This window comes from Sarcophilus harrisii, chromosome 2 (genome assembly GCF_902635505.1).
Source record: "Sarcophilus harrisii chromosome 2, mSarHar1.11, whole genome shotgun sequence".
NCBI lineage: Eukaryota > Metazoa > Chordata > Mammalia > Dasyuromorphia > Dasyuridae > Sarcophilus > Sarcophilus harrisii.
Window position 1 is genome coordinate 346,235,983 of NC_045427.1, and position 23,431 is coordinate 346,259,413.

General features: G+C 33.5%; 1 protein-coding gene and 1 long non-coding RNA gene across 3 annotated transcripts in view; one reads left to right on the forward strand and one right to left on the reverse strand.

The window, feature by feature from the left end:
• The window catches only part of CATSPER3 (cation channel sperm associated 3), a 62,908-nt gene extending 42,841 nt beyond the window's left edge, over positions 1-20,067 (reverse strand). For both annotated transcript variants that reach the window (XM_031953026.1, XM_031953025.1), the window contains exons 1-3: positions 19,791-20,067; positions 15,347-15,500; positions 7,608-7,847 (exon numbers count right to left, since the gene is read on the reverse strand). In XM_031953026.1, coding sequence (XP_031808886.1) covers positions 7,608-7,847; positions 15,347-15,500; positions 19,791-19,897 — 501 coding nt within the window. In that variant the 5' untranslated portion in view covers positions 19,898-20,067. The remainder of the gene's footprint in view (positions 1-7,607; positions 7,848-15,346; positions 15,501-19,790) is intronic.
• Positions 20,009-23,431, forward strand: part of LOC116421611 — a 33,166-nt gene continuing 29,743 nt past the window's right edge. The window contains exon 1 of the long non-coding RNA XR_004232068.1: positions 20,009-20,299. This is a non-coding gene — a long non-coding RNA (uncharacterized LOC116421611). The remainder of the gene's footprint in view (positions 20,300-23,431) is intronic.

The following is a 23,431-nucleotide window of genomic DNA, read 5'->3' on the forward strand; positions in this document are numbered from 1 at the left end:
TTTCTATCAACCAAACCTGAACTCAATAGAAAATTTAACATATGAGACAATATCCAAGATCAATTTCTAGGAACTTAACATGGACAAATTGTTTATGTTTTTATATAAAAATGTATACCATATGTTTAAGACTGACATCAGCAATAAAGTAGCTCAAAAGAAAGATTGGGGCAGAGTTAAGGTAAAAATAGTAATTATATTACACAAATGAGATGCAGGGGAAGAATAGGCAAAGAAGCATTAGAGGAAGGTCTTATAGTTCTGGAAATCTATTCACATTGGGAATGGGTTAAACAGGCAACACTACGTATATGCCATGAAGAATATAGTATCCTCCAAAATCTATAAAGAAATACGGGAAGAGCAATAGATGGAGGGGGAAGCAAAGAGTTGGGGAAGAAAACGAGGGAGGGATCTATGGGTTGGGTGGGGTTAGTTTTTATGATTATCTCTTTTAATTAATTACTTTTTCTCCTTCTTTGTCTGAGACCTTTATTGCTATCCCTGCTTCCCTTATATTAATTGAAACATATTAGATTGTGCTCCAGCCCTTTATGTGAATTCTTTGCCTCAAGTGTGTCTCCCAGAAATAACTTGGTGAATTCTGGTTCCTAATTTGTTGGAATATACGGGAGAGCTATTGGAATACATGGAAGTCGCCTGACAATGGCTGTTGGAGATCTAATCCAGAATGGATCTCGTCTTGTGAGAGGATGATACAAGGAGACTGAGAAGCAGTTGCTGTTCTCTGATCTCTCTGAGAGGCCATTGCATTGTCTGACCTCTTTCCTCTTTCCTCTCCCTCCACTTTATCTCATTCCCAGTCCACAACACCTGTGTCAGCAAAAGCTGCCTTGCAACTCTTTCAAATGTTATGATTCACAGCTGTAGAGGCTCTGAGAATTGACTGTCCCTTACCACTAATTTATTCTTCAATATGCTTATACTTTATGGGTGAGTTCATACCATTTACATTCACAGCTATGATTACTGTGTATTTCCCTCCATCTTATTTTTCTCTTTTTTTATCCTATCCCTCCTGAAAAGTATATTCAGTCTCTAATCATTGCCTCCCCCAATCTGCCCTCTCTCCTATCATCTCCCTTCTTTTCTCTTAGGCCTTCCCCCTACATTGGGTAAGTTATATTTTTATACACAACTAAGTGTATGAATGTGGGTATAGGTGTGTTCTTGTCCCTCTTTGAACAAATTCTGATGAGAATGAGGTTCAAGTATTACCCACTTCCCCCCATTTTTCTCTCCATTGCAAAAGATCTTGCATTTTCACTTTTTTTATGCAAGAAAATTTTCCTCATTCTCCCCCTCCTCTTCTCCTTTTCCTCTTTCTCACCTCTTCATTTGTTTTTGGAGGTCATTTCAACCACAATGACTCAGAGTCATGCCCTCTATCTCTAAACTCCTTTTAACTGCCTAATAAAAATAGTATTCTCAGCTATTATCATCTTCCTATATAATAATGTTAACAGTTTAACTCTATTAAGTCCCTTATGATTACTCTTTCATATTTACTTTTTTAATGCTTCTCTTGAGACATTTATTTGAATGTCAAATTTTCTGTTCATATTTGGTATTTTCATAAGGAATGTTTTAAAGTCTTCTATTTTTCCCTTAAAGGGTTGTAATCAGTTTTTCTGGGCAAATTATTCTTAGTTGTAATCCTAATTCCTTTGCCCTTTAGAATATTTTAAGTACTTATCTTTTAAAATAGCAATCACTAAATCTTGTGTTTTCCTGATTGATTACGCCATATTTGAATTGTTTCTCACTACTTGAAGTATTTTCTTTTTAACCTGGGAGTTGTGAAATTTGATTCCTGGGAATTTTCATTTTGGGGTCTCTTTCAAGAGGATGTTGATGGATTCTTTCCATTTCTATTTTATTATCTATATCTAAGATATTGGGGCAGTTTTCCTTGATAATTTCATAGAAGATGATGTCTAAGCTCTTTCTTTGGTAATAAATTTCAAGTAGTGCAATAATTCTTAAATTCTTTATCCTTGACCTATTTTCCAAGTCAGCTGTTTTTCTGAGAGAGATTTCATATTTTCTTCTATTTTTTCATTCTTTTGACTTTTTTTAAAAGAGTTATTAGCTTTCACTTGCCCAATTCTTATTTTGTAGGAATTATTTTCTTCATTGAGATGTATTTTTTTTTCATTTTGACCAATTCTGTTTTTTAAGGAATTTTTTTCTAAAGGAAATTTTTGCATCTCTTTTTTCAAGCTGTTAATTCTCTTTTTTGTTGTTGTTTTTTTTTTGTTTTTTTTTTTTTTGGCTTCACATTCATTCCTTTTTTCAGTTTTTCCTCTATCACTTTCTTAACTTTAATTCTTCCAGGAATTCTTGTTGGGACTGGGCCCATTTAGTATTTTTCTTTGAGCCTGTGGTTGTAGTTTTCACACTGCTGTCTTCTTCTGAGTTTTTATGTTGGTTTTCCCTGCCACCATAGTAGCTTTTTGTGGTCAAATTCTTTTTTTTTTATTGCTTGCTCTTTTTTCCAGCCTATTTCTTGATTTTGAATTCTGAGCTCTGCTCTCCTGGAGGTAGGAAGGCACTATCCCACGCTTCAGAAATTTTCATGTTGCTGTTTTCAGAGCCAGTTCTGGATGTTTGCAAGTTTTTGGTGTTTTCAGGATAATATGATTCAGGTAGAAGTATGGTCTGTGCTCTGGTCTTTGCCCAGAAAAGCCTCTGCTTCCCTGCAGTCCCAATTCTTAGTACTCCACTTGACTTTGGAATTGTAACTAGATCTCTGCTTCCTTGTGACCAACCATCAGTGCTCCTTTCAATGCTAGAACTGTGATCTAGGATTATTTATAAGCAACAGAGTTACTAAACAGAACATGTTGTCCATTGAAAGTGGAGAGAGAAGAGAATCTCCTGCAATCACTTTCTGAAGAGTTGTCTGACCCCCTTGCTGAGAACTTACAAAGCTGCTACTGCTACTGCTATCAGGACTACCTCCAGGGCCCACAACTGGTGTTGCTGCTCTGCTCCAGGACTATACCAATCCTGGTGTCACAAAGTTCTCCTGCCAACTGCCTAAATTGGCTTAGCCTAGAAAAATAGCTCATGTTGATTTTTTGTTGGTTCTGTCCCCTCAAAATTTGATTTTAGACTTTATTTTAAAGTTTTTTGGAAGGAAATGTTGAGAGCATTCAGCTGAGTTGCTACCTCTAATTCACCACATCAGCTCCACCATATAAGAAAAAGTAGAATTCTGATTAATGCAATGACCAATCATGTCTCAGAGAGCCTATGATGAAGCATATCAAATGAGATATGTAAAGCACTTTGCAAATATTAAAACATTATATAAAACTTGCCGTTATATATAATTCAGTATTATCTTACCTCCTTGAAGAAAATTGATAGAGATAAGGTGTTGGAATCTTTACAAAGTGTGAAGACATTGGAGTTGATTTGATCTGATTTTGGGCCAGAACTTGAAACAAGGTATTAGGTGGAACTGATTGAACAATGCTTGTGTTCACACCTTTAGAGAGCTCAAGTATCTAAGTACTCAATGGAGTTCACATGAGAGTTCAGGGCTAGTAGGAGAGCTGAATTCACACCTCCCTTAGGACCAGAGAGCACTTTGGGAGATAACCTATAATCCCTGCCTCAAGAAGGCGGAGTTAACCTTTGGGAGATCACATAAATGAAGGAAGCTCTTGGAGCTAGGGGGATTTTCTCCGGATCATCAACAGGGCTCTGAGACAGAACACTCTGGAAGAAAAGACTACTCGCCACAGACTGGAGATTGAGAAGCCATGAGACGGAGTTGAGCTGGAGGCTGAAGAAAGCAGAGGCAGGAGCCAAGGACAAAGCTGCAAGATCTCTTGGAGCCAGGCAGAGAGATAGGTCTCTGAACTAACCGGGCTAAATTTGTAAGGAAAAATAAACGTTTGCATTTTTACCAGCTGGCTGAGATTTCGAAGTAATTATTTATTTCAACTAAGACTAAGGCTGGCCCCCAAGAAAAACCACCAACATTTAAATGTGGTGGTTTTCCTGGAAAGGCAGCCTTAGTCTCAGTTGCAATAAATAAATATTCCAAAATCGCAGCCAGCTGGTAAAAATGCAAACGTTTATTTCCAGAGTGTTCTGTCTCAGAGCCCTGTTGATGTTCCGGAGAAAATCCCCCTAGCTCCAAGAGCTTCCTTCATTTATGTGATCTCCCAAAGGTTAACTCCACCTTCTTGAGGCAGGGATTATAGGTTATCTCCCAAAGTGCTCTCTGGTCCTAAGGGAAGTGTGAATTCAGCTCTCCTACTAGCCCTGAACTCTCATGTGAACTCCATTGAGTACTTAGATACTTGAGCTCTCTAAAGGTGTGAACACAAGCATTGTTCAATCAGTTCCACCTAATACCTTGTTTCAAGTTCTGGCCCAAAATCAGATCAAATCAACTCCAATGTCTTCACACTTTGTAAAGATTCCAACAATAAGGTGTAGATATATTTTTTTCATTCATCCACTATGTGGATTCCTTTTGCTTGATTATGCTTTATAAGTAGTTTTGTTTCTCTTTTTTCCTCTTTATTATTGGGAAAGAAGTCATGGAGGGAAAAGAGGAAAAAAGAGACCACTGAAACATTTCTGAAATGCTTGAGAGCTTTAGGTTGTTTAAACTAAAAGTTTAAAGAAGAAGGAGAATATTGAAAAGGAAACTTAGACAAGCAGGACAGTTTTAGAAGTAGTATATAGAATTTATCATATACATTTTTTAAAGTAAATGGCATCAAATAGATTCATGAATTCACATAGAATCCTGATTTTGTGTTCTACTATGTATATAGTAATGTTCTCTTTTTTTGGTATTTAAGTTTAGAATTTTTAAGTGTATAATAACCACTATTATCATGGCCCAGCTTCATACTACATTTCTGATAGAGATATATTTCAGTAACCTACCATCATCTTTTTAGCCTTTTCTTTATACAAACAATCCACTTTTCTAAATAGTCCATTGAAGTTCTAGCATCCATGATCTTATCTAATTCTTTTAAGGATTTTTTTATACTTTCAACAACTACCATCTCTTGGGATAAAAATTCTGACAGTTTAACCTCAGTTGGCAAATTTTAAGTTTCCAAAGGTTTGTAGTCATTACTTTCTTTGCTCTTTAAGATTTTATGGATTTTTTAAAAATCCTACTCCTTTTAGCTTTGGTACAACCAAGCAAAAGAGTCTTTCAATCCTGCCTACATCTAGCTCTTTTGGGGTTCTGCTGCCATAGACTTTGGGCTACACCAGAGCAACTTTGGCTTTCCTTTCAATATCACAAATATGATATGGACTTTAAGTCCAACAGATTAAGCTAACATTGTATGGTTTGAAGAACACTAGGGATTTAAGCTCTGTGGATCTGGATTTGAATTGTTCTGCTGCAATTTAGAGGACCCCAAACAAGTATCTGAGCCTCAGATTTCTCATTTGTAAAATAAAAAGTAGAAAATCTCTAAAATATCATTCTTTTCTATCTCCCATAATCCAGTACATAAGACTGAAAAATCTCTGAGCTCTCATCCAATTCTGAAATTGTATGATTTGTGCATGACTCCTGGTTCTGCCACTTCTTCCTCATGTGACCATTGCATTTCTATGAGTCTCAGTTTCCTCACCTAAAATGGTAATATTATCCCCATAAGGTTGTTATAAAGAATGCTACAGAAATGTAAGCTATTATTATTAGATTACCTTTTTTTAGCAGGGATATTGGGATGATATTGGGATACTGGGAAGAAGAGGGGAAAAGAAAACTTTTAATTTAAACAACCCAAAGCTCTCAAACTAGTGTTAGCAAGTTCCCAATAATCATTATTCAAAATTAAAAATTTTAAATGCCTTCCTTTCTCTACTTCTAACATGAAAACACTCTGACCTTGCATTGGTAATAGTCAAACCCTCAAAAGAATCTCTGTGATCTTCTAATATAATGGTCACACAAACAACAAATGTAGAACAAAAAACACTCAATACATTAGTAGACAAGGTTAACCAAATCCATCTTAAGCACTAAGGTTTGACATATTTCTGAACTATATTTCAGCATATTTTAGCAAGAATAAGTATAGTTTTATGTTTACCCTGGTAGAATTCAAGGCAATATATTCTCTATTCATAAAAGTCCAGAAGTTTTCATGGAAAGATAGCATTACTACACTATAAGCTCTTTGAAGGAAAACCCCATGTCTTAGTTAAACTTTGTATCACCTCTGGCACTAAGGAAAGTACTTTGCATAAAGACCACTTAAATATTTGTTGAATGGAATGTGATAGAACTCCTTGAAAAAACAAACTGGCAATAATCCAGTTGTTACAGCAAGTTTAAGAGTCTAGGAATAGGGATGAGTGATTCTTAACTTGCATGCCCTACTTTTCAGTGGTGATCAAGGCCATTAAACAATTAATAGGCATTTAGTAAGCACTCACTATGTACTTACACTAGGCCTTGAAAACATAAATATAAATTAAACAATTTCTACTTGCAAAGAGCTCAAATTCTAAAAGGAAAATCAAGGATATTTACAAGTACATACAGAATAAATATAAAGTGAATAAATGCAAATAAAAACAAAGTAATTCAAGGAAAGGTAATTTGAGAAGATTAGGAAAGGTTGCCCATGGTGGTGTTCAAACTACATCTTGATGGACCAGAGGGATTGAATGAGGTAGAAGTGAGGAGGAGCATTCCAGGCATGAAAGAAAGTGCCAAAGCTTGAAGATAAGACAAAAAATATATAATGAATGAGGAAAAGAAAGAAAGCTAGTTTGGTTGGATTGAAAAATTTAAGAAAAAGAATAATATACAGGTAAGTTAGAAAAATGAATTGGGACAAGATTGAGAAGAACAGTAATAGTTAAACAGACTTCCCCATTCATGTAGTCAAAAGTTTATGAATAGCCAGTTTCAAAAGGAAGAAATGCAAGCAATCAACAGTCATGTGAAAAAATATTCATCAGATTGGTAAAAAAAAAAAAATCTGGAATTATGCTCAAAGAATTTTAAAACTGTGTATATCCTTTGGTTATTAGGTCTACTTCCCAGGTAATCAGGGGGAAAGACAAAGAATCTATTTGTTTATAAAATATTTATAGCAACTCTGTAGTGACAAAGAACTGAAAATTTAGGGGATGTTCATTAGTTGAGGAATGGCTGAATAAATTGTTGTATATGATTGTGATGGAATACTACTGTGCTATAAGGAATGGTGAACATCTTGATTTTAGATAAGCAACTTTCATGAAATAATGAAGAGGAATTAAATGGTCAGAACCAAGAGAACTTTGTATATACGAATGGCAAAATTATTCAAAGAGTAAAAAGGAATGATAAAGCTATTCCGAGTTCCATGAAACTACAAAGGATCTATGAAGGATAATGTTATCCACCTCCAGAAGAAAAAAAAATTAATGTATAGAACTATGTATTATGTAGTTTCACATTTATATCCATGTCAAATGTTGGCCTGCTAGTGTGTGATTGGGAGGGAGAGAAGGAAACAGCTTGGGACGCAAATGTAAGAATAGGCATTTCCCAGGGTCTGTACAAAGTTATGTACTCAGTCAACCCCTTTTACCCTTATTCCTCGGCTGTAGGGAATGAGTTTGAGAATTCGAAGAGATTGGATGCCTTCTCCTATATTTAGATATTGGTAGTGCCTTCCATACAGTTTCCACATGTAAAAAGGAACAGAAATGATGATGAGAATGACAACATTCAACAAATTGTATCCATTCTTCCAGTATCCAATAGGATCCACGTACAATTTGATGTAGAACTCAAACCAATAAATGGACGTAAATATGACTTCTACTACCTGAAAGAGAAAACAAAATAGTCAGCTACTCTGGACTTCCAATAGCCAAGAGGAACAGATAATTTTTATTTATATTTACATAAGACCTTTATTTATATTTACATAAAACTCACTATAATGATAATTTAGATCTTAATCATAACTACTTGCTTGACAATAAGGCAAAATACCAACATCACAAATATTCATATATTTAAAGAAAGTAGAGGAAGCATAACTACATTACAATCTAAGTTACAAAGACCTAAATTACACTCTTCAACCAATACATTCATAAGATCGATAAGGAAGAGTAGACATATACAGGAATCTGATTCTTCTTTCACAACATTAATGTGAAAATATATTTAATATAATTGTATATGTATACCTTATATTAATTAATGTGTAAACATACTTAATATGATTGCACATGTATACTTATATTAGATTGCTTGCCATTTTGGGAAGGGGGGAGAAAAGGGAGGAAGACAAAAATTGGAACTCAAAATCTTATAAAAGTTAAAAAGTTAAAAACTATATTTGTAATTGAGGGAAAAAATAAAAGACTTAAGTGGGAAAAAATTAAAGTCTACTAAAAGAAAAAAATCTAAAATTCTGAAATTCCATTCTCAAACCTCCTATCCTTCCATCTCTCTGTCTCACTCTTCCTGAACCTATTTTCTAACGACATAATGACCTTGGATCATTCTAACCCTCCTGTTTTCCTAGCCCATTATTCCTACTCTGGTCTCACTTTCCTTCCTATAATTACCCAGCTCAACTTTGTGCTGTCCTCTGCTCTTTTGGCCCCTTATCCTAAACTACTCATCTTTTTAACTCTAACCTACAATTAACCAAAGCATTTGTCTTCTCCCCTCCTACTTATGTGCTGATAAATGTTGGATGAAGTCACACTACTGTATTGACTGAGGCAACTATAAATATGTGCTTTCAAATAGTTCTCACTGTTTCAAGGTGATTCTTTCATTTTCCCCTAATTAACTATCACACTCTCTACAACATCTATTTCAAAAGCTTTCTTCAAGTTACCTTTATTTCCCTTCTTCACTCTCAGCAAAGACTCATGTCATTATGCTTTGAGTTATGCATTATGAAGAAAACTTCACCTTTTCTCCACTATAATACCAAAAATAGTCTTAATATCACCCATCTCATCCCTATTGTCCTACTTTGTTCAAAAATTAAGAGAAGAGTTCAATCCCTCTCCTTGCTAAGGTCAAACCCTCTACTTGTACTCTGAATTGCCTCCTATCAAGGTTTTCTCCTCTAGGATCTTATCCCATGAACTAAAGAAGGGGAGGGGAAGAGAAGGAAGGGGAGGGGAGGGAAGGGGAGGAGGAGGAAAGTAGAGAAGGAAGGGTGCACTTTCTCTTCTTTTCTATAAAAACAAGTTTACCAAAGATCTCTTCATTGCAAAATCCAATAACTTTTTCTCAGTCTTCATCCTTCAATCTAATATGGATTTTTTTCATAATCCTTATTCTTCTATTTAAAAATTTATTTATTCACTAGCCCTTAAGTCAGGAGGACCTGAGATTCAAATCTGCCCTCAGACACTTAACACTTCCTAGCTGTGTGACCCTGGGCAAGTCACTTAACCTCAATTGCCTCAGCAAAAAAAAATAATAATAAAGTAAAAATAAAAAATTATTTAATATTTTCCCAGTTAATTTAAAACAATTTTTTACATTTGTTTTTAAAACTTTTTAATTCCAGATTCTGTCACTTATCCCCTGCCCTAGCCCCCATTAAGAAACCACATGTGAAATTATGCAAAACATATCACTCACCCTAAAAAAAAAAACCTTAAGAAAAGGAGAGAAAGAGCGAGCAAGCTCCAATAAGATTTTTCATCATAAATCCTTCAGAGTAGCCATGGCTCATGTACTGATGAGAATAGCAAAGTCATTTACTGTACAGGGTAAAGTATAAGACCCTTTATCCCAGAGGGAACTTGCTGACAATGTCTGGTTTGGCTCCCCACCTCCTTTTGGTTCTCTCACCCTTCCTGAGAAGTCAAGAAGGACATGACTACCTGTGATCTACTTGTTTTACAGTAAAGAGAGGCATTTACATATGAATACACTTGCTCAGTGTGATGTGATGATATAATAATTCTCTAGCTGGCACATAAGTGTGCTGTAATGATGTAATCATACCGAGGGATTTAAGAGCTGAGAGGACTTGAAATAAGGACTCCATCTTTGACCATCCTCATGAGTCTTCTGCCTTCATCACTCCTTTACTAAGACTAAGGCTGGTCCCAGGATCATCCAGACAGCTAGTCCAAACAGTATATTTTGGCATCCCAATTTGGGAGCTCTAGAAAGCACTTTTACAATTTACAGGTGATCATCCCAAAACTTTTGCTGTTACTTTGTACACCATGCATTTCACTTTACTTGAGTTCATGGAAGACTTTCCCAGGTTTTTCTGAGAATATCCTGCTCACAATTTCCCATAGAACAATAGTATTCCATCATAATCACATACCACAGTCTATTCAGCCATTCCCCAACTAAGGCATCCCTTCAATTTCCAATTTTTTGCCCTGAGAAGAGTACTACTATAAATACTTTTGTACATATAGGTCCTCTTCGTTTTTAAAAAATCTCTTTTGGGATTCATCCTTATCAGGAATGTTGTTAGGATATGCATGGATTTATAGTCCTTTGACACAGATCTTATTTTTGATCATTTATCATTTGGGGCACAGCTTATATATATATATATATATATATATATATATATATATATATGACTCAGTTGTCTCTATATTTGAGAAATAAGGCCTTTTCAGAGAAACTTTCTTCAAAATTCTTTTTACAGTTACTGTTGCTAACGGTATTTCCTGCCCCTTATATTCTATTTTCTCTCTCTCCTTTTGCCCTGTCCCTCCTCAAAAGTATTTTGCTACTGACTACTTGTTCCCCCAATATGCCCTTTCTTTTATTATCCTCCCTGCTTCCCATAATCACATTCCCCTTCTACTTTCCAGCAAGGTAAGTTAGATTTCTATACTCATATTGAATGTGTAAGTATTCCCTTTTTGAGTCAATTCTGATGAGAGTGAGGTTCACTCACTCACCCTCTTTTTCCCCCTTTCCCCACCTTTTCCCCCTGTAAAAGCTTTTTCTTGTCTCTTTTTATGGCAAATAATTTACATCATTCCACTTCTCTCTTTCCCTTCCTCCCAGTACATTCCTTTCTCACCCCTCAATTTCATTTTTAGATATGATTCCTTCATATTCAACTCTAACCCTGTGCCTTCTGTCTACATATACTCCTCCTAAGTGCCATAATAATGAAAAAGTTCTAATGAATTACAAGTATTATCCTCCCATGAAGTCTCTTATATCACTTTCCTGATTACCTCCTTATACTTCTCCTGAGTCCTGTATTTGAAAATCATATTTTCTATTCAGCTCCGATCTTTTCATTACAAATATTTAAAAATCTTCTGTTTCATTGATTTTCCACCTTTTCCCCTAAAGGGATATACTCAATTTTGCTAGGTAATGCTCATTCTTCTTGATCTTTCTGCAATATTTTTATAGTGTTGGCCATCCTCTTCTCATAGACACTCTTTCTTCTCTGGGTTTTTGTGACATTGATCTCTTTTAATTTTTCTCCTACTGTCTGATTACTCCCTAGTACCTTTATTTAGTTGCTCTTCATTACGCATCTCAAATATGACAGATCCAAAATAAAATCATTATCTTTCCCTCTAAACCTAGCCCTCTTTCTATTTCTGTTGAACAAGGTAATGAAGGATCCTTCATCACCCAAATTAACAATCTCCATATTATCTTTGGCTTCTTACTCAGAGCTTTTACTCTATAATCCATCTTGTTGCCACATCTTATTAGTTCTGTCTACAATAACACACACATTTATCCCCTTCTCTCTACTCCCATGGCTGCCACTAGCTCAAACCTCTTACTTGGACAAAATAGCTTCTTAAATGGTCTCCCACTTCAAGTCTCTATGTTTTCATTGTAGATCTGAACATGTTATTCCCCTATTCAATAAACTCATGTTGCTCTGTATTTCCTCTAGAATTACATATGAACTCCTCGTTTGATCTGTAAAACTCTTTACAACTTGGCTCTGCTTTGCCTTTCTAATCTTATTACACATTTTTCCTCTTCTCTTATGTTGTTCTCTGGACAAACTGACCTTCTTGCTGCTCTTCAAACATGACACACCTTCCATCTTGAGAACATTTTTTAAATGTTTAATATTTATCTAACTGTCCCTCCTCACCTGCTTTTTAGAATGCCTTTTTTTTCTCCCAATCTCAGCCTGAGTGCCACCTCCTATATGAAGATAAAGCCTTTTCTGATTGTAACTGCTCCCCCATTCCACTGAGTTTATTTTATACATGTGTGTTATTTCTCTCCCTTGTCCTTGAGAGCAAAGATTCATTTTTCTGTTTCCTCAGCCTCTGGCATAGCCTTTCACATAGAAAACACTTAAGGATTATTAATTCATTACCACTTAGTTTCTCTATGATATTGACATTGTTGACCTGATCACCATTCCCTCCGACCATTCTCTCTGACCTAGATTTTCATGACACTGCTCTCTACTTCTCCAATCTTTCTTGTTACTCCATCTGTCTCATTTGCTAGATCATTATCCATGTCCAACTTCCTAAATAGAGATACACTTTAGAATTCTGTCCTGGGCCATCTTCTTTCTGTATGTTCATTCACATCAGCTGTTATAGATTCAATTACTATCTTTATGCAGATGACTGTCAAATCTAGTTAAAACAGCTCCTCTGGAAATTAAACCCCAACTTGCATTCATAGAGAACAACAACTTGGAATTTGGGCTACTTTGTGTACCCTGATTTCTAAAGTCTAGGGCTAATTCTTTCTGAAATATGTAGCTGATTCTCTTCTCTGCTATCAGCAGTAATACTTAAAAGTTGCCTCTACTGACTGCTTTTTTTTTTCTAATCCTCATTGAATACAATATTTCCTATTGATTGAATTGGTTCTAGTAGAAAGAGGAAAGACAAAGAATAATTGTTTCTCAAAAATTGGAATCTTCCTCCACAGATGATTGTTTCCTCTGTTGCAAAGGCTGGTGATCCACAAAATTCTCCTGAATCAACTATTTCTCCAAAAGCCACTTGGAGCATCATAAATTACTGGACATCCAATGGCAAGTCAATCCACCAAATTTGATTAAAAATTTCTTGATGCTTTATAAAAGGTAAACCAAGAATGCAAATTCTCCTTTACATTTCATTTGACACCTTATACCACCTCTTCTCTGATTTCTGCTCTTTAATTTCAGTGATTACATCAAATGAGTTGAAGGACCCAAATGATTAAGGCCATCCTAAGCAACTCCCTCCAGTGCATACACTCACATCGAGCTTTTATCTCCCTCTTGAATCCCAGTCCCATGTTTTAACTACCACTGAATATTGTCAAACATATGTCTCATAGATATCTCAAACTGAACTTGTCCAAAAAAGAACTCGTCCCCTTTTCTCCTTAAACCCATTCCTCTAACATCCCTATTTCTGTAGTCATTCAGATTCCCAATCTTAAAGTCATCTCCAATTTTTCACTCTTCCTTACAACTATTCAGATTCAATCAATTTCTAAGAGTTATTGATTGTCTCTTTCAACCATCTGTCAATTTTGTTCTCTCTTTTTCTTTCACACCATTCTGGTTCAGACTGTCATCACTGCTCAACTAGACTATTACAATAACCTTTAAATGTTCTCCCCAACTCTGATATCTGCCCTAATTGATCATCCACACCACTGCCAAAGTAATATTCCTATAATACAAGTCTGTTTGTATCATACCTCTACTTAAGAGCTTTCAAGAATCCCTAGCCTCATTTAAAACACAAGTACTTTATTTCATTATCCCATTTGTTGTTTATTATAGAATGTAAACTCAGGGAGAACAGGAATGTTTCAACATGTTTGTATCTCCAGAGCTATTTAACACAGTGCCTGACACACAGTGTCAACTTAATCAGTGATATTCAAACAAAAGGAAGTAGGGAGTGATTTGAGGGGAGAGTATAATAATTTGTTCCCTTAGCTTCCTGTGAACAGTTCTACTCCTCTCTGGTGAGAGGAGTAAAGTTAGAATTCTTTACTTCTATTATGTAAAGGATGTAAAGCATGTCATCAAGAAGATTTATGACTGAAAAAGTTGGGTTGCCAAAATTAACTATAAAGGACATAAAGATACTATCTGTATCCAGAGAAAGAACTGATAAATAGAAATATATATATATATATATAGAATAATTTTACACAAACACATATATGTATATGTGTATATACTTATTATGTGTATGTATACATATGTATGCATATAAATATATACACACATATATATAAACCTATTTGTGTCTAATAGTAGCTATCACTGAGGGGAGAGGGGACATTTACATGATAACTTTATTATATATTTAAAAGGAATAGCGAGTTATGATTTACAGTTTCATGTGCAACTATTTTTTGTTGTACTATGTTAGAGAAATTTTAGTTTTATTTCATAAATTAAAAATTAAATTAACTTTTTTTAAAAGTTGGACCATATGATGAGAATAAGGGCTAAGTGTAAGTTTGTATGCTCAAATGAGATCCTTATGACATGGAGAGCATAAAGAAGATCTCAACACAGAAAAATAAATTAAAGGCACAAACATTGGCAAAAAGTGAACCTTCTATAGTGAATTTATGAGAAGACACCGACAAAAGGAGCACAGGCTAGGCATAGATGAGTTGAGATCTGCAATATTGGAAAGGACATTCAAATCAATACAATCACAAATCCATTGTACTGATTCTGCATTAAAAGAATAATGTGAAATTCAATTATAAAACTTAAGTATGATTTGTTACTTTGATTGTCTATTCCATATGATAATTTGTTGTGAACAAATATATAAATAATTTTTAAAGAATGCCATAAAGTGATATATTAAATCATATCTTTTCAGATGATGAAATAGTTCAGTGCTAGGAAGATAGCTCATTATCTTCTACCAGAAGTGAAAATTATCCAGTAAAGTTTTAATTTGATACCTTATGGAGATTTCTCTTGTCTTTTAAAGAGCAGACCAGTAATATTTATTTTTTAAAATAAAAAAAAATTAGTTCTGGCAGACTCCAACAAATTGGAAAAGTCTTGAATTCATGTGAGGATCAATCAGCTGAATGTTAAGAGATTCATGCATTATTAGCAAGAATGTTTTAGCTACAGAAGAAACTCATAATGCTCTCTACAAAGGCATTGAAGGTTTATGATTTACATGTATAAATAAAAGGAGAATCTACACCAAATAAACTATAGATCTTTTTAAATATTGAAGTTATATGAAGAGCTGGTATTTTTATTAACTCATATTTGGGGCCTTTTGAGTCTAACATCAACAATTTCCCATGGAATAAAGTGCCTTTTAAAATCTTGGTACCTTTTCAGAAAATTTAAAAAAATAATTTTCTTACCTCAAACATTAAGAACATGTTACTTTTAATTTCATAATAGGTCTCCAAAACCATACACAGGGCATTTGATGAGATGGTACTAATCATAAGTAATGAAAAAAAATGACCTTCTATAAATCTTTTCACATATTCACAAAACTCAGTGTCTTTCCTCCTGTCAAAAGTTGCACAAAATAAAATGCGTTTTATTTGTGATGATTTGTAGTCCAGTGCCATGCTAACAATTTTACATGAAATATAGTCTTTTTTTCTATGTATATGTTGAATAACACTAACTTTGAAATATCAATAGGACCAAATGCTAATGATTATGATTAGACTCCAATTATAAAGATATGATTGTTTTTAGACTTTTAGGGGAAAAGAAATCAGTTCTCTTAAAAAGCTTTCTAAAATTTATTTTAATATGATAAAAAGCATATAAGTCCAAAAGCATTGAAGAAACAGTAGAAGTTTTCCCAATATGTTCAATGGTAAAGCAAGAGTGCCTATTATGCTCATCCTTATTTGATAGTTTTAGAAACACTAGCAATATAATACAGAAAAATAAATTAAAGGCACAAACATTGGCAAAGAGTAAACAGGTTTCAATATGAACTAATAAAATGATAAAACCTCTCTTCAAAGTTCTTTTGAGCTTTCTCTCACAAAACTTGTTTATCAGAAAATTCCCCAAATCAGCAAGAAAAAAAAAAAAGCTGACAAAAATGTCTAGTACAGTAGAAAGGTGCAAAACAAACTCATGAAAGTCATCAATATTTCCATATAGCATTACAAAATTCTGAAGTAAAAAATTAAGAGATCCCATTCAAAATAAATAAAAAATGCAGAAAATAACTAGGAATCAATTTACCAAGATACAGACAAGATTTATAAATTTATATAAAAACTTTTCAAAGAAATAATAAATTATTGGAGACGTAATCATTGTTTATGTTTGGCCCAACTCAATAAAGTAAAAATAGTAAGACTATCTAAATTTATTTACAAATTTAATTATATCAAACTATCACAGAAACATTTTATAAAGTTAGACAAAATGATTTTTTAATTCATTTAGAGGAACAAAATGTCTCATATCATAAAAGAAATCATTTTTAAAAGTTAAAATGAAGGATAAAAAGCAATTATAGATTTTAATTTATATTACAAAGCAATAGTAAAAATGAAAATTATTTGATATAGATTAAAAACAGAAAAGTAGATTAGTGGAATAAATTAAATAACAAAAACAGTAATCCACTTCATTAAGTTCAGTAATCCTGAAAACATGGTCTACTTGGGAAAAGACTGAATGAAAACTAGAAAGCAATTTAGCAAAAAAAATAGGTGTAGACAAGCACCTTATGGCTTTATGTCATTAAAAAGTTTCAAATAGATTGTTGTTGTTCAGACATATCCAACTCTTTCAATGTAGGTCCTTCTGTTTTCGACTATCTTATGAAATTTATCCAAGCTTATATTCATTGCACTACCCATCCACCCATCCTCTGCTGTCCCATTCTCCTTTTGCCTTCAACTTTTCCCAACATCACAGTCTTTTCCAAGGAGTTTTATCTTCTCATTATATTCAGATGAATACTGAACTTCACTAAATAAACATAGAAATGAAAATAACTTACACAAATATTCATAAGCAACATCTCTTAACCAAATAAGGGACAAAAAAGATCACAAAAGATAAAAAATAGATATTTTTTATTAAATTAAATTGATAAGCTTTTGCAAAAACAAAAATCAATGCAGGTAGGATAAGGGAAACTGTCAGTTAGGGAAATATGCTTGTATAAAGTATCTTTGATAAAAGTCTGATGACCAAGATATTCAGGGAATTAACTGAAGTATTTAACCAAGAGCCATTCCCCAAAAATAATGATCAAAGGATATGAACAAATATTTTTCAAAAGAAATGTAAACTATTAATCATATAGAAGATTGCTATAAATAAAAAGTAAAACAATTTAATTTCTCCTCATCCCAGCAAATTAGCAAAGATGATAAAATCTGGATAAAGTCAATGAAGGGGGGCCAAAGAAAGATAGGCATACTGACTATCTGGTAAAATAGAAATGCATTGGACCAATTGAAATTGAAAGTAATTTGAACAGGATAAAAAGAGACAGAAAGATAAATGGAAGAAAATAGGATGGAGAAAAAGATACAATTATTCATGATAAATGTGAATGTAAATGGAATGAGTTCACCCATAAAACAGAAGTGGATAGCAGAATGGATAAGAAACCAGAATCCAACAAAATGTTGTTTACAACATACTTGAAACAAAAAGACACACAGAAAGTTAAAATAAGAAGATGTATCAAAACCTATAATGCTTCAGCTGAAAAAAAAAAAAAGCTGATATAGCAATCATGATCTCAGACAAAGCAAAAGCAAAAGTAAACCTAATTAAAAGGAATAAGCAGGGAAACTATCTTTTGATATAAAGTATTATAAACGATGAAATGATATCAAAGCATTTTTACAGCAAGTTTCTCTAATAAAGCCCTCTTTTCTCAAAAATAGAGAACTGAATCAGAGTTGTCAAAATAAAAGCCATTCCTCAATTGACAAACTGTCAAGGGATATAAAGTCTTCAGAAGAATACATCAAAGCTATCTGCAATCATAGGAAAAAATTATCTAAATTACTATTGATTGGAAAAACGCAAATTAAAATAACGCAAAAGTACCACCTCACACCAACAAAAATGACAAAATATAGAAGCGATGAGGGAAAATATAGATGTGTTATTGGAATAGTGAAGTGCTCCAACCATTCTAGAAAACAATTTGAAACTATGCCTAAAAGACAATATGTACACACTATTTGATCCAGTAATATCACTATGTCTGTATCTCAAAAAAAATGAAAAAATGAAAAGGACCAATATACATAAAAATATTTATAACTCTTTTTGTGGTTAGCCAAGAATTAAAAATTATGGAGATGTCCACCAATTGGGAAATTGGTGACCAAATAAATTGTGGCATATGTTGTGATGTGCTTTTAGAAATTATGACAGAGATGGTTTCAGAAAAAATATAGGAAGATGTATATGAACATCACAAAGTGAGCAGAACTAGGAGATCATTATATACAGTAAAAGAAACATAGTAATGACGATCAACTATGAAAAATTTACCTGCTCTGACTAATACAATGATACAAGAAAATTCAAAAGGACTCAATGAAAAATTCCATTCACCTTCAGAGAAAAAACATATAAACTCTGAGTGAAAGTCTACTTTTCTTACTTTTTCTTGCTCTTTGACCCAATATAGTGAATATTGAAATGTGTTGTATGTATAACAGATATACTATTTTCCTTCTCACTGGGTCAGGGAGAGGCAAAAGAGTGAAGGAAAGAATTTAGAACTCAAAAAAATTTTAATGCTAAAAATGAATAATAAATATTCTAAAAATAATCTAAAATTATATTTTTTAAAAAGTAAGTTAAAAGTCCATACCTTTTGACTCAGGATCCTAGTGCTAAACACCCGCTCTCTCCTTTGATCCAAGGAGGTAAAATACAGAAATAAAGATCCCATATATATCAAAGTAATTATAGCTGTACTTTTTGTGATAGCAAATAACTTGAAATAGAATCATTGGGCCCAATGATTGGGGAATGTCTGAACAAACTGCAGTACATGTATGTAATAGAATGTTACTGTACCATGAACAATCCAAAGAAATATAGGAAGATTTATTTTAATCTACATAACTTCACAAGCAGAACTAACGAAACAATATGCGCAATTATAACAATATAAAGAGAAAGAATAATCAAATCAATTAAAATACAATGCAATTATAACGCACAAGTTTGGCTCCAGAGATTTGAGAAAAAGTGCTCTTTTTTGAAGAATGAAGCCTCTATGGGATGTGGTCATTATGTCAATTGGTTTTATTGATCTTTATTATGTTAATCTTTCATGTTTGGTACAAGAGAATGCTCACTGAATAACGAAATAGGAAAGGATAGGAATGAGAGTGCTGTAAAAACCAAAGGCATCAATTTTTTAAATCCCCTAGTAAAATATATGCTTGGTTTTAATTTTAACCTAAGCTGAGATGAAATCTGTTTACCATAGTCTGCTGCATCTTCTCCAAAAATTCTCCAAAAAAAAACCAAACTTTTAAATTGTTAACTTGACAAGACAAAGTCAATTATTTAGTTGTTTTGACTATATGTTTAAAAAATGTGACTGGATTTGAAACTGAATCTGTTATGACATATTTAGCCTAGGAATATAATTTCACGTTAACCCTCACACAGACACATAGTGACCAGGTTTGGAAATCACACATTTTAATCTGCTAAACATCAAGATAGAGTCAGCAAAAGTAAATCAAGTTTCACTAGTCAAGCAAGAAGTGATTTCAAATCAATTTGAACAAATACATTTCTTAAAATATGAATGACAGAGGCATAGAAAAATACCTGAAATTTACAATTTTTGACCAAAGCCCAGGAGAACTCAGATTTAAAATTGAACTAGAAATCTCTTTGACATGCTCACGGGAGAAAACCATAGGTAAACGATCCATATCAACTTTCCAACTTCCTAATTTCAACAATTGACTTCGGGACTTCTCCAAGGAGCCAGTGTGGTCCAGAAGAACAGCAAAGGAATGTTCAGGATGGGAATCTTCTCTTTATGAGAGAATTTCCAAGATATTCTAATATGTCTGACTCATATTCTCTCAAACTCGTACTCTTTTAGAATCATTCTCCTCTGCCTTGCACATACATGCTTTGTCTCTCAAAATATAAGCTTTTCAAGAATGCATTTCAATGAAACTAAAGACCAGTGCAAGGTATGAGATAATGTGATAAGAATGTCATCACAAGGCAAAAATTTTAATTACTGAATATCAAATTTGGAAAAGTACTTCAGAGGGCTTCTGGTTCAACTTATACCTAAGGATAAAGCTCTACTACATCAACAAGTAAGCTTCTAGCCTCTTCAGTTAGGGAAAATACAATCACTTTTAAATGATGCCATAATCATCCTTTGGCCTACTTCAAAAACCCAGCTTTTAAAACTCTTGAGTTGCGAACTCATATGGGGTTCCATAACTGAGTGTTGGAGTCACAAAAATATGATTTATCAAAAGGAAATGTTTGATTGTATATTTATTTTATATACCTATATGCCCAGGATCATGTAAAAATTTCTTAGGAAAAAAGGGGTTGCGAATGGGAAAAATTTAAGAAGTCCTGATCTAAAACACTTTTTATGAGGGCTTTTTATGCAAAACAAAAAAGGGGGCCATTGGACTTTGTTTAAAATATTAAAGTAAAAAAGACTTATTTCTTGGGAGGAAGTTCACAGACTCTATGTAAAGAGCGAACACCCGCCAGGATTGTAAAACTCATCTTGATAAACATTATTAACAGGAAAAAGTAGTCACAGAAAGTACCATGAACTGAAAAATGAGAAGGCCAACATTTCAACCTAATATCCCAACATCAATTTTTCCACAGTGATATCCAGACTACCTCAAATTCAGTTATTTTGATTCCATAGAGACCCAATAGGTCCATGTTTGTGTCCTGCCCTTATAATACCAATAAATTGGTTAGAATGGGATAAAGTGAGTAGAGTTGGCTTTGGAATCAAGAAGACCTGACTTTTAATCCTGCCTTAGACAGTTATTAGTTACATAGCCCTGAGCAAATAATTTAATTTCTCTATACCTCATATATAAAATTAAGAGGTTGGATTTGGTAGACTTTAAAACTTCTTTTTGCTCTAATAGATAGATAATCATGTGAAAGGTATAAATGTTTTCCTTCTGAAAACTTATTCATATCCTTCTATCAATTGAAGAATAGATCTTATAAATTATATTCAATTTAGGAAGAATATGACTCTTAAAATGAGTTCTGCTCACATCATCCTACAACAGTTCACAGAACCAGGATTCTTTGCAATAATATGTCATTTCTTATTGCATAGCAATATTTCATTACACACACACACACACACACACACACACACATGTCATAATTTGTTCGACTATTCCCCAATTGATGGATACCACCACTACCCTTAAATTCCAGTTGTCTTTATTTCCCCTTTGACTGAAAAGTTTATCTTACTTGTAACTATTCTCTCTCCAACATTATCTTCAGCTCTTCTGTCCATACCTTTTTGTCCCCTTTTTAAGACTAATGTATTTCTGTACCAATCTGTATCTGTGCTCAATCCCTCTTTGACCATTTCATATGAATGAGGTTCATCTGAGTCTCCCTCCTACTCCTTTTTCCATGTTTCTATATTCTCATACAGACCAAATTTTGAGTAATAAGTTCTACCACCTTCCCACACTAATGTAGTCCTCCTTTTACCTTCCTTTCTCTTTCCCCTCTTAAAATCTTTTTCTTATTTAACTTCTTTATTATCCTCTAAAGATATTAAGATATTCTTGTTAAGGAATGTTAAGGGGTCCCCTGAACTTGTCTTTTGGAATTGCCATATTTTCCAGAAACATTGAACCTAGAATATGCAGAAGACCCTGAATTGACATAACTTGTTTACACTCCCAAGCTGGACTCCCCATGTGTTCTTGGGAGTCAAAACAGGTGCCAGTCAGTCTGCACCAGACTAGACTGCTTTGTAGATAAGCAGATTATCACATTTTCATAGTCTAGCAATTTCCAAGGAAAAAGAATGCTGCTTTTGTTATTTTAATTACTCATGAATTTTCCTCCCTAATCACTCCCATATAAGTGGAGATTTCTGTTTCTCCTCCTCTCTTAGTCACAATTTCATAAATATTCAAACTTTTGTTTGGATTGTGATCTCTTTGACTTAGGGTTCCACACACAAGTTCAGTTTTTTTGGCAATAAACCTAAGTTTTCACTAAGTTTTATTAATTGTGATTGCTTGTTGACATTCTGAAGAGACAATTGTTTCTTCTCTCCCTATTAGAATGTTTTCACGATAATATATGAATTCCAATTATTCAAATAAATTTACCTAAGTTTCACTTGATGTGTTTGCATCCCAGAATTCCTATTTAACATAAGTTTTATTCATCAAAAAATTCTTGAAAGTTTTATTCCAGTTAAGAGCCATTTTCCCCTCTATAGAATTACTCAATTTTATAGATTATTACTGATCATAAGCTTATTTCTTTTGCCTTTTAAAATATTGCATTGCAAAGTTGTATCCCAAGATTCCTTCATTTATAGGACAGATTGACAAATTTTATTATGATATTGGCTTGGTACTTGAACTGCTTTCTTTCTTTCACTGTTTTTGGGCTTGCTTTCAGGAAATGATCTATGGATTCTTTCTATTTTCATTTTGTCCTCTGCTTTTAGTAGATCAGGGAAGTTTTCAATTATGATTTCTTGAAATACAGTGTCCAGGATTAATTTGAGGTGGAAAAGGAAGAAACAAAAAAATCACATTTTGGGAGGAATCTGATTTCATTTACTATTATTTTAAGTTACAAATCCTCTCCTTCCTTTCCCTCCCCCAACTATTGAGAAGACAAGAAAAAAACCCATTTCAATTATATATAATCAGGCAAAATAAATCTTTTACTTAGTCATGAGTTAAAAGGAAAGGGGGAGAAAAGGAAAAAAAATGTTTTAATATGAACTCTGAACCCATCAATTCTCTGTCTGGAGACGGATAACATGTTTCATCATGAGTTCTTTGGAATTGTGATGGGTCATTGTTTTGGTCAGAGTTCCTAAGTCTTTCAGAGCCTTCAGTATGTTGTTATGGAATAAAATGTTCTCCTTCTTCTGTTCATTTAATTTTGAATCAGTACATTTAAGTCTTTTTAGGGTTTCCTGAAATCATCCCTTCATCATTTCTTTCAGCATAATAGCATTTCATCACATTCATATAATTTGTTTGGCCATTCCCCAATTAATGAGTATTCCTTGGTTTCCAATCTTTGATACTTCAGAAAGAATTGTTATAAATATTTTTGTACATATATATTCTTTTCCTCTTTCTTTGATCTCATTCAGGCATAAACCTGTAGCAGTATTACTAAGTCAAAGGACTTGCACAGTTCAATAAGTTTGGGGACATAATTCCAAATTGTTTTCCAAA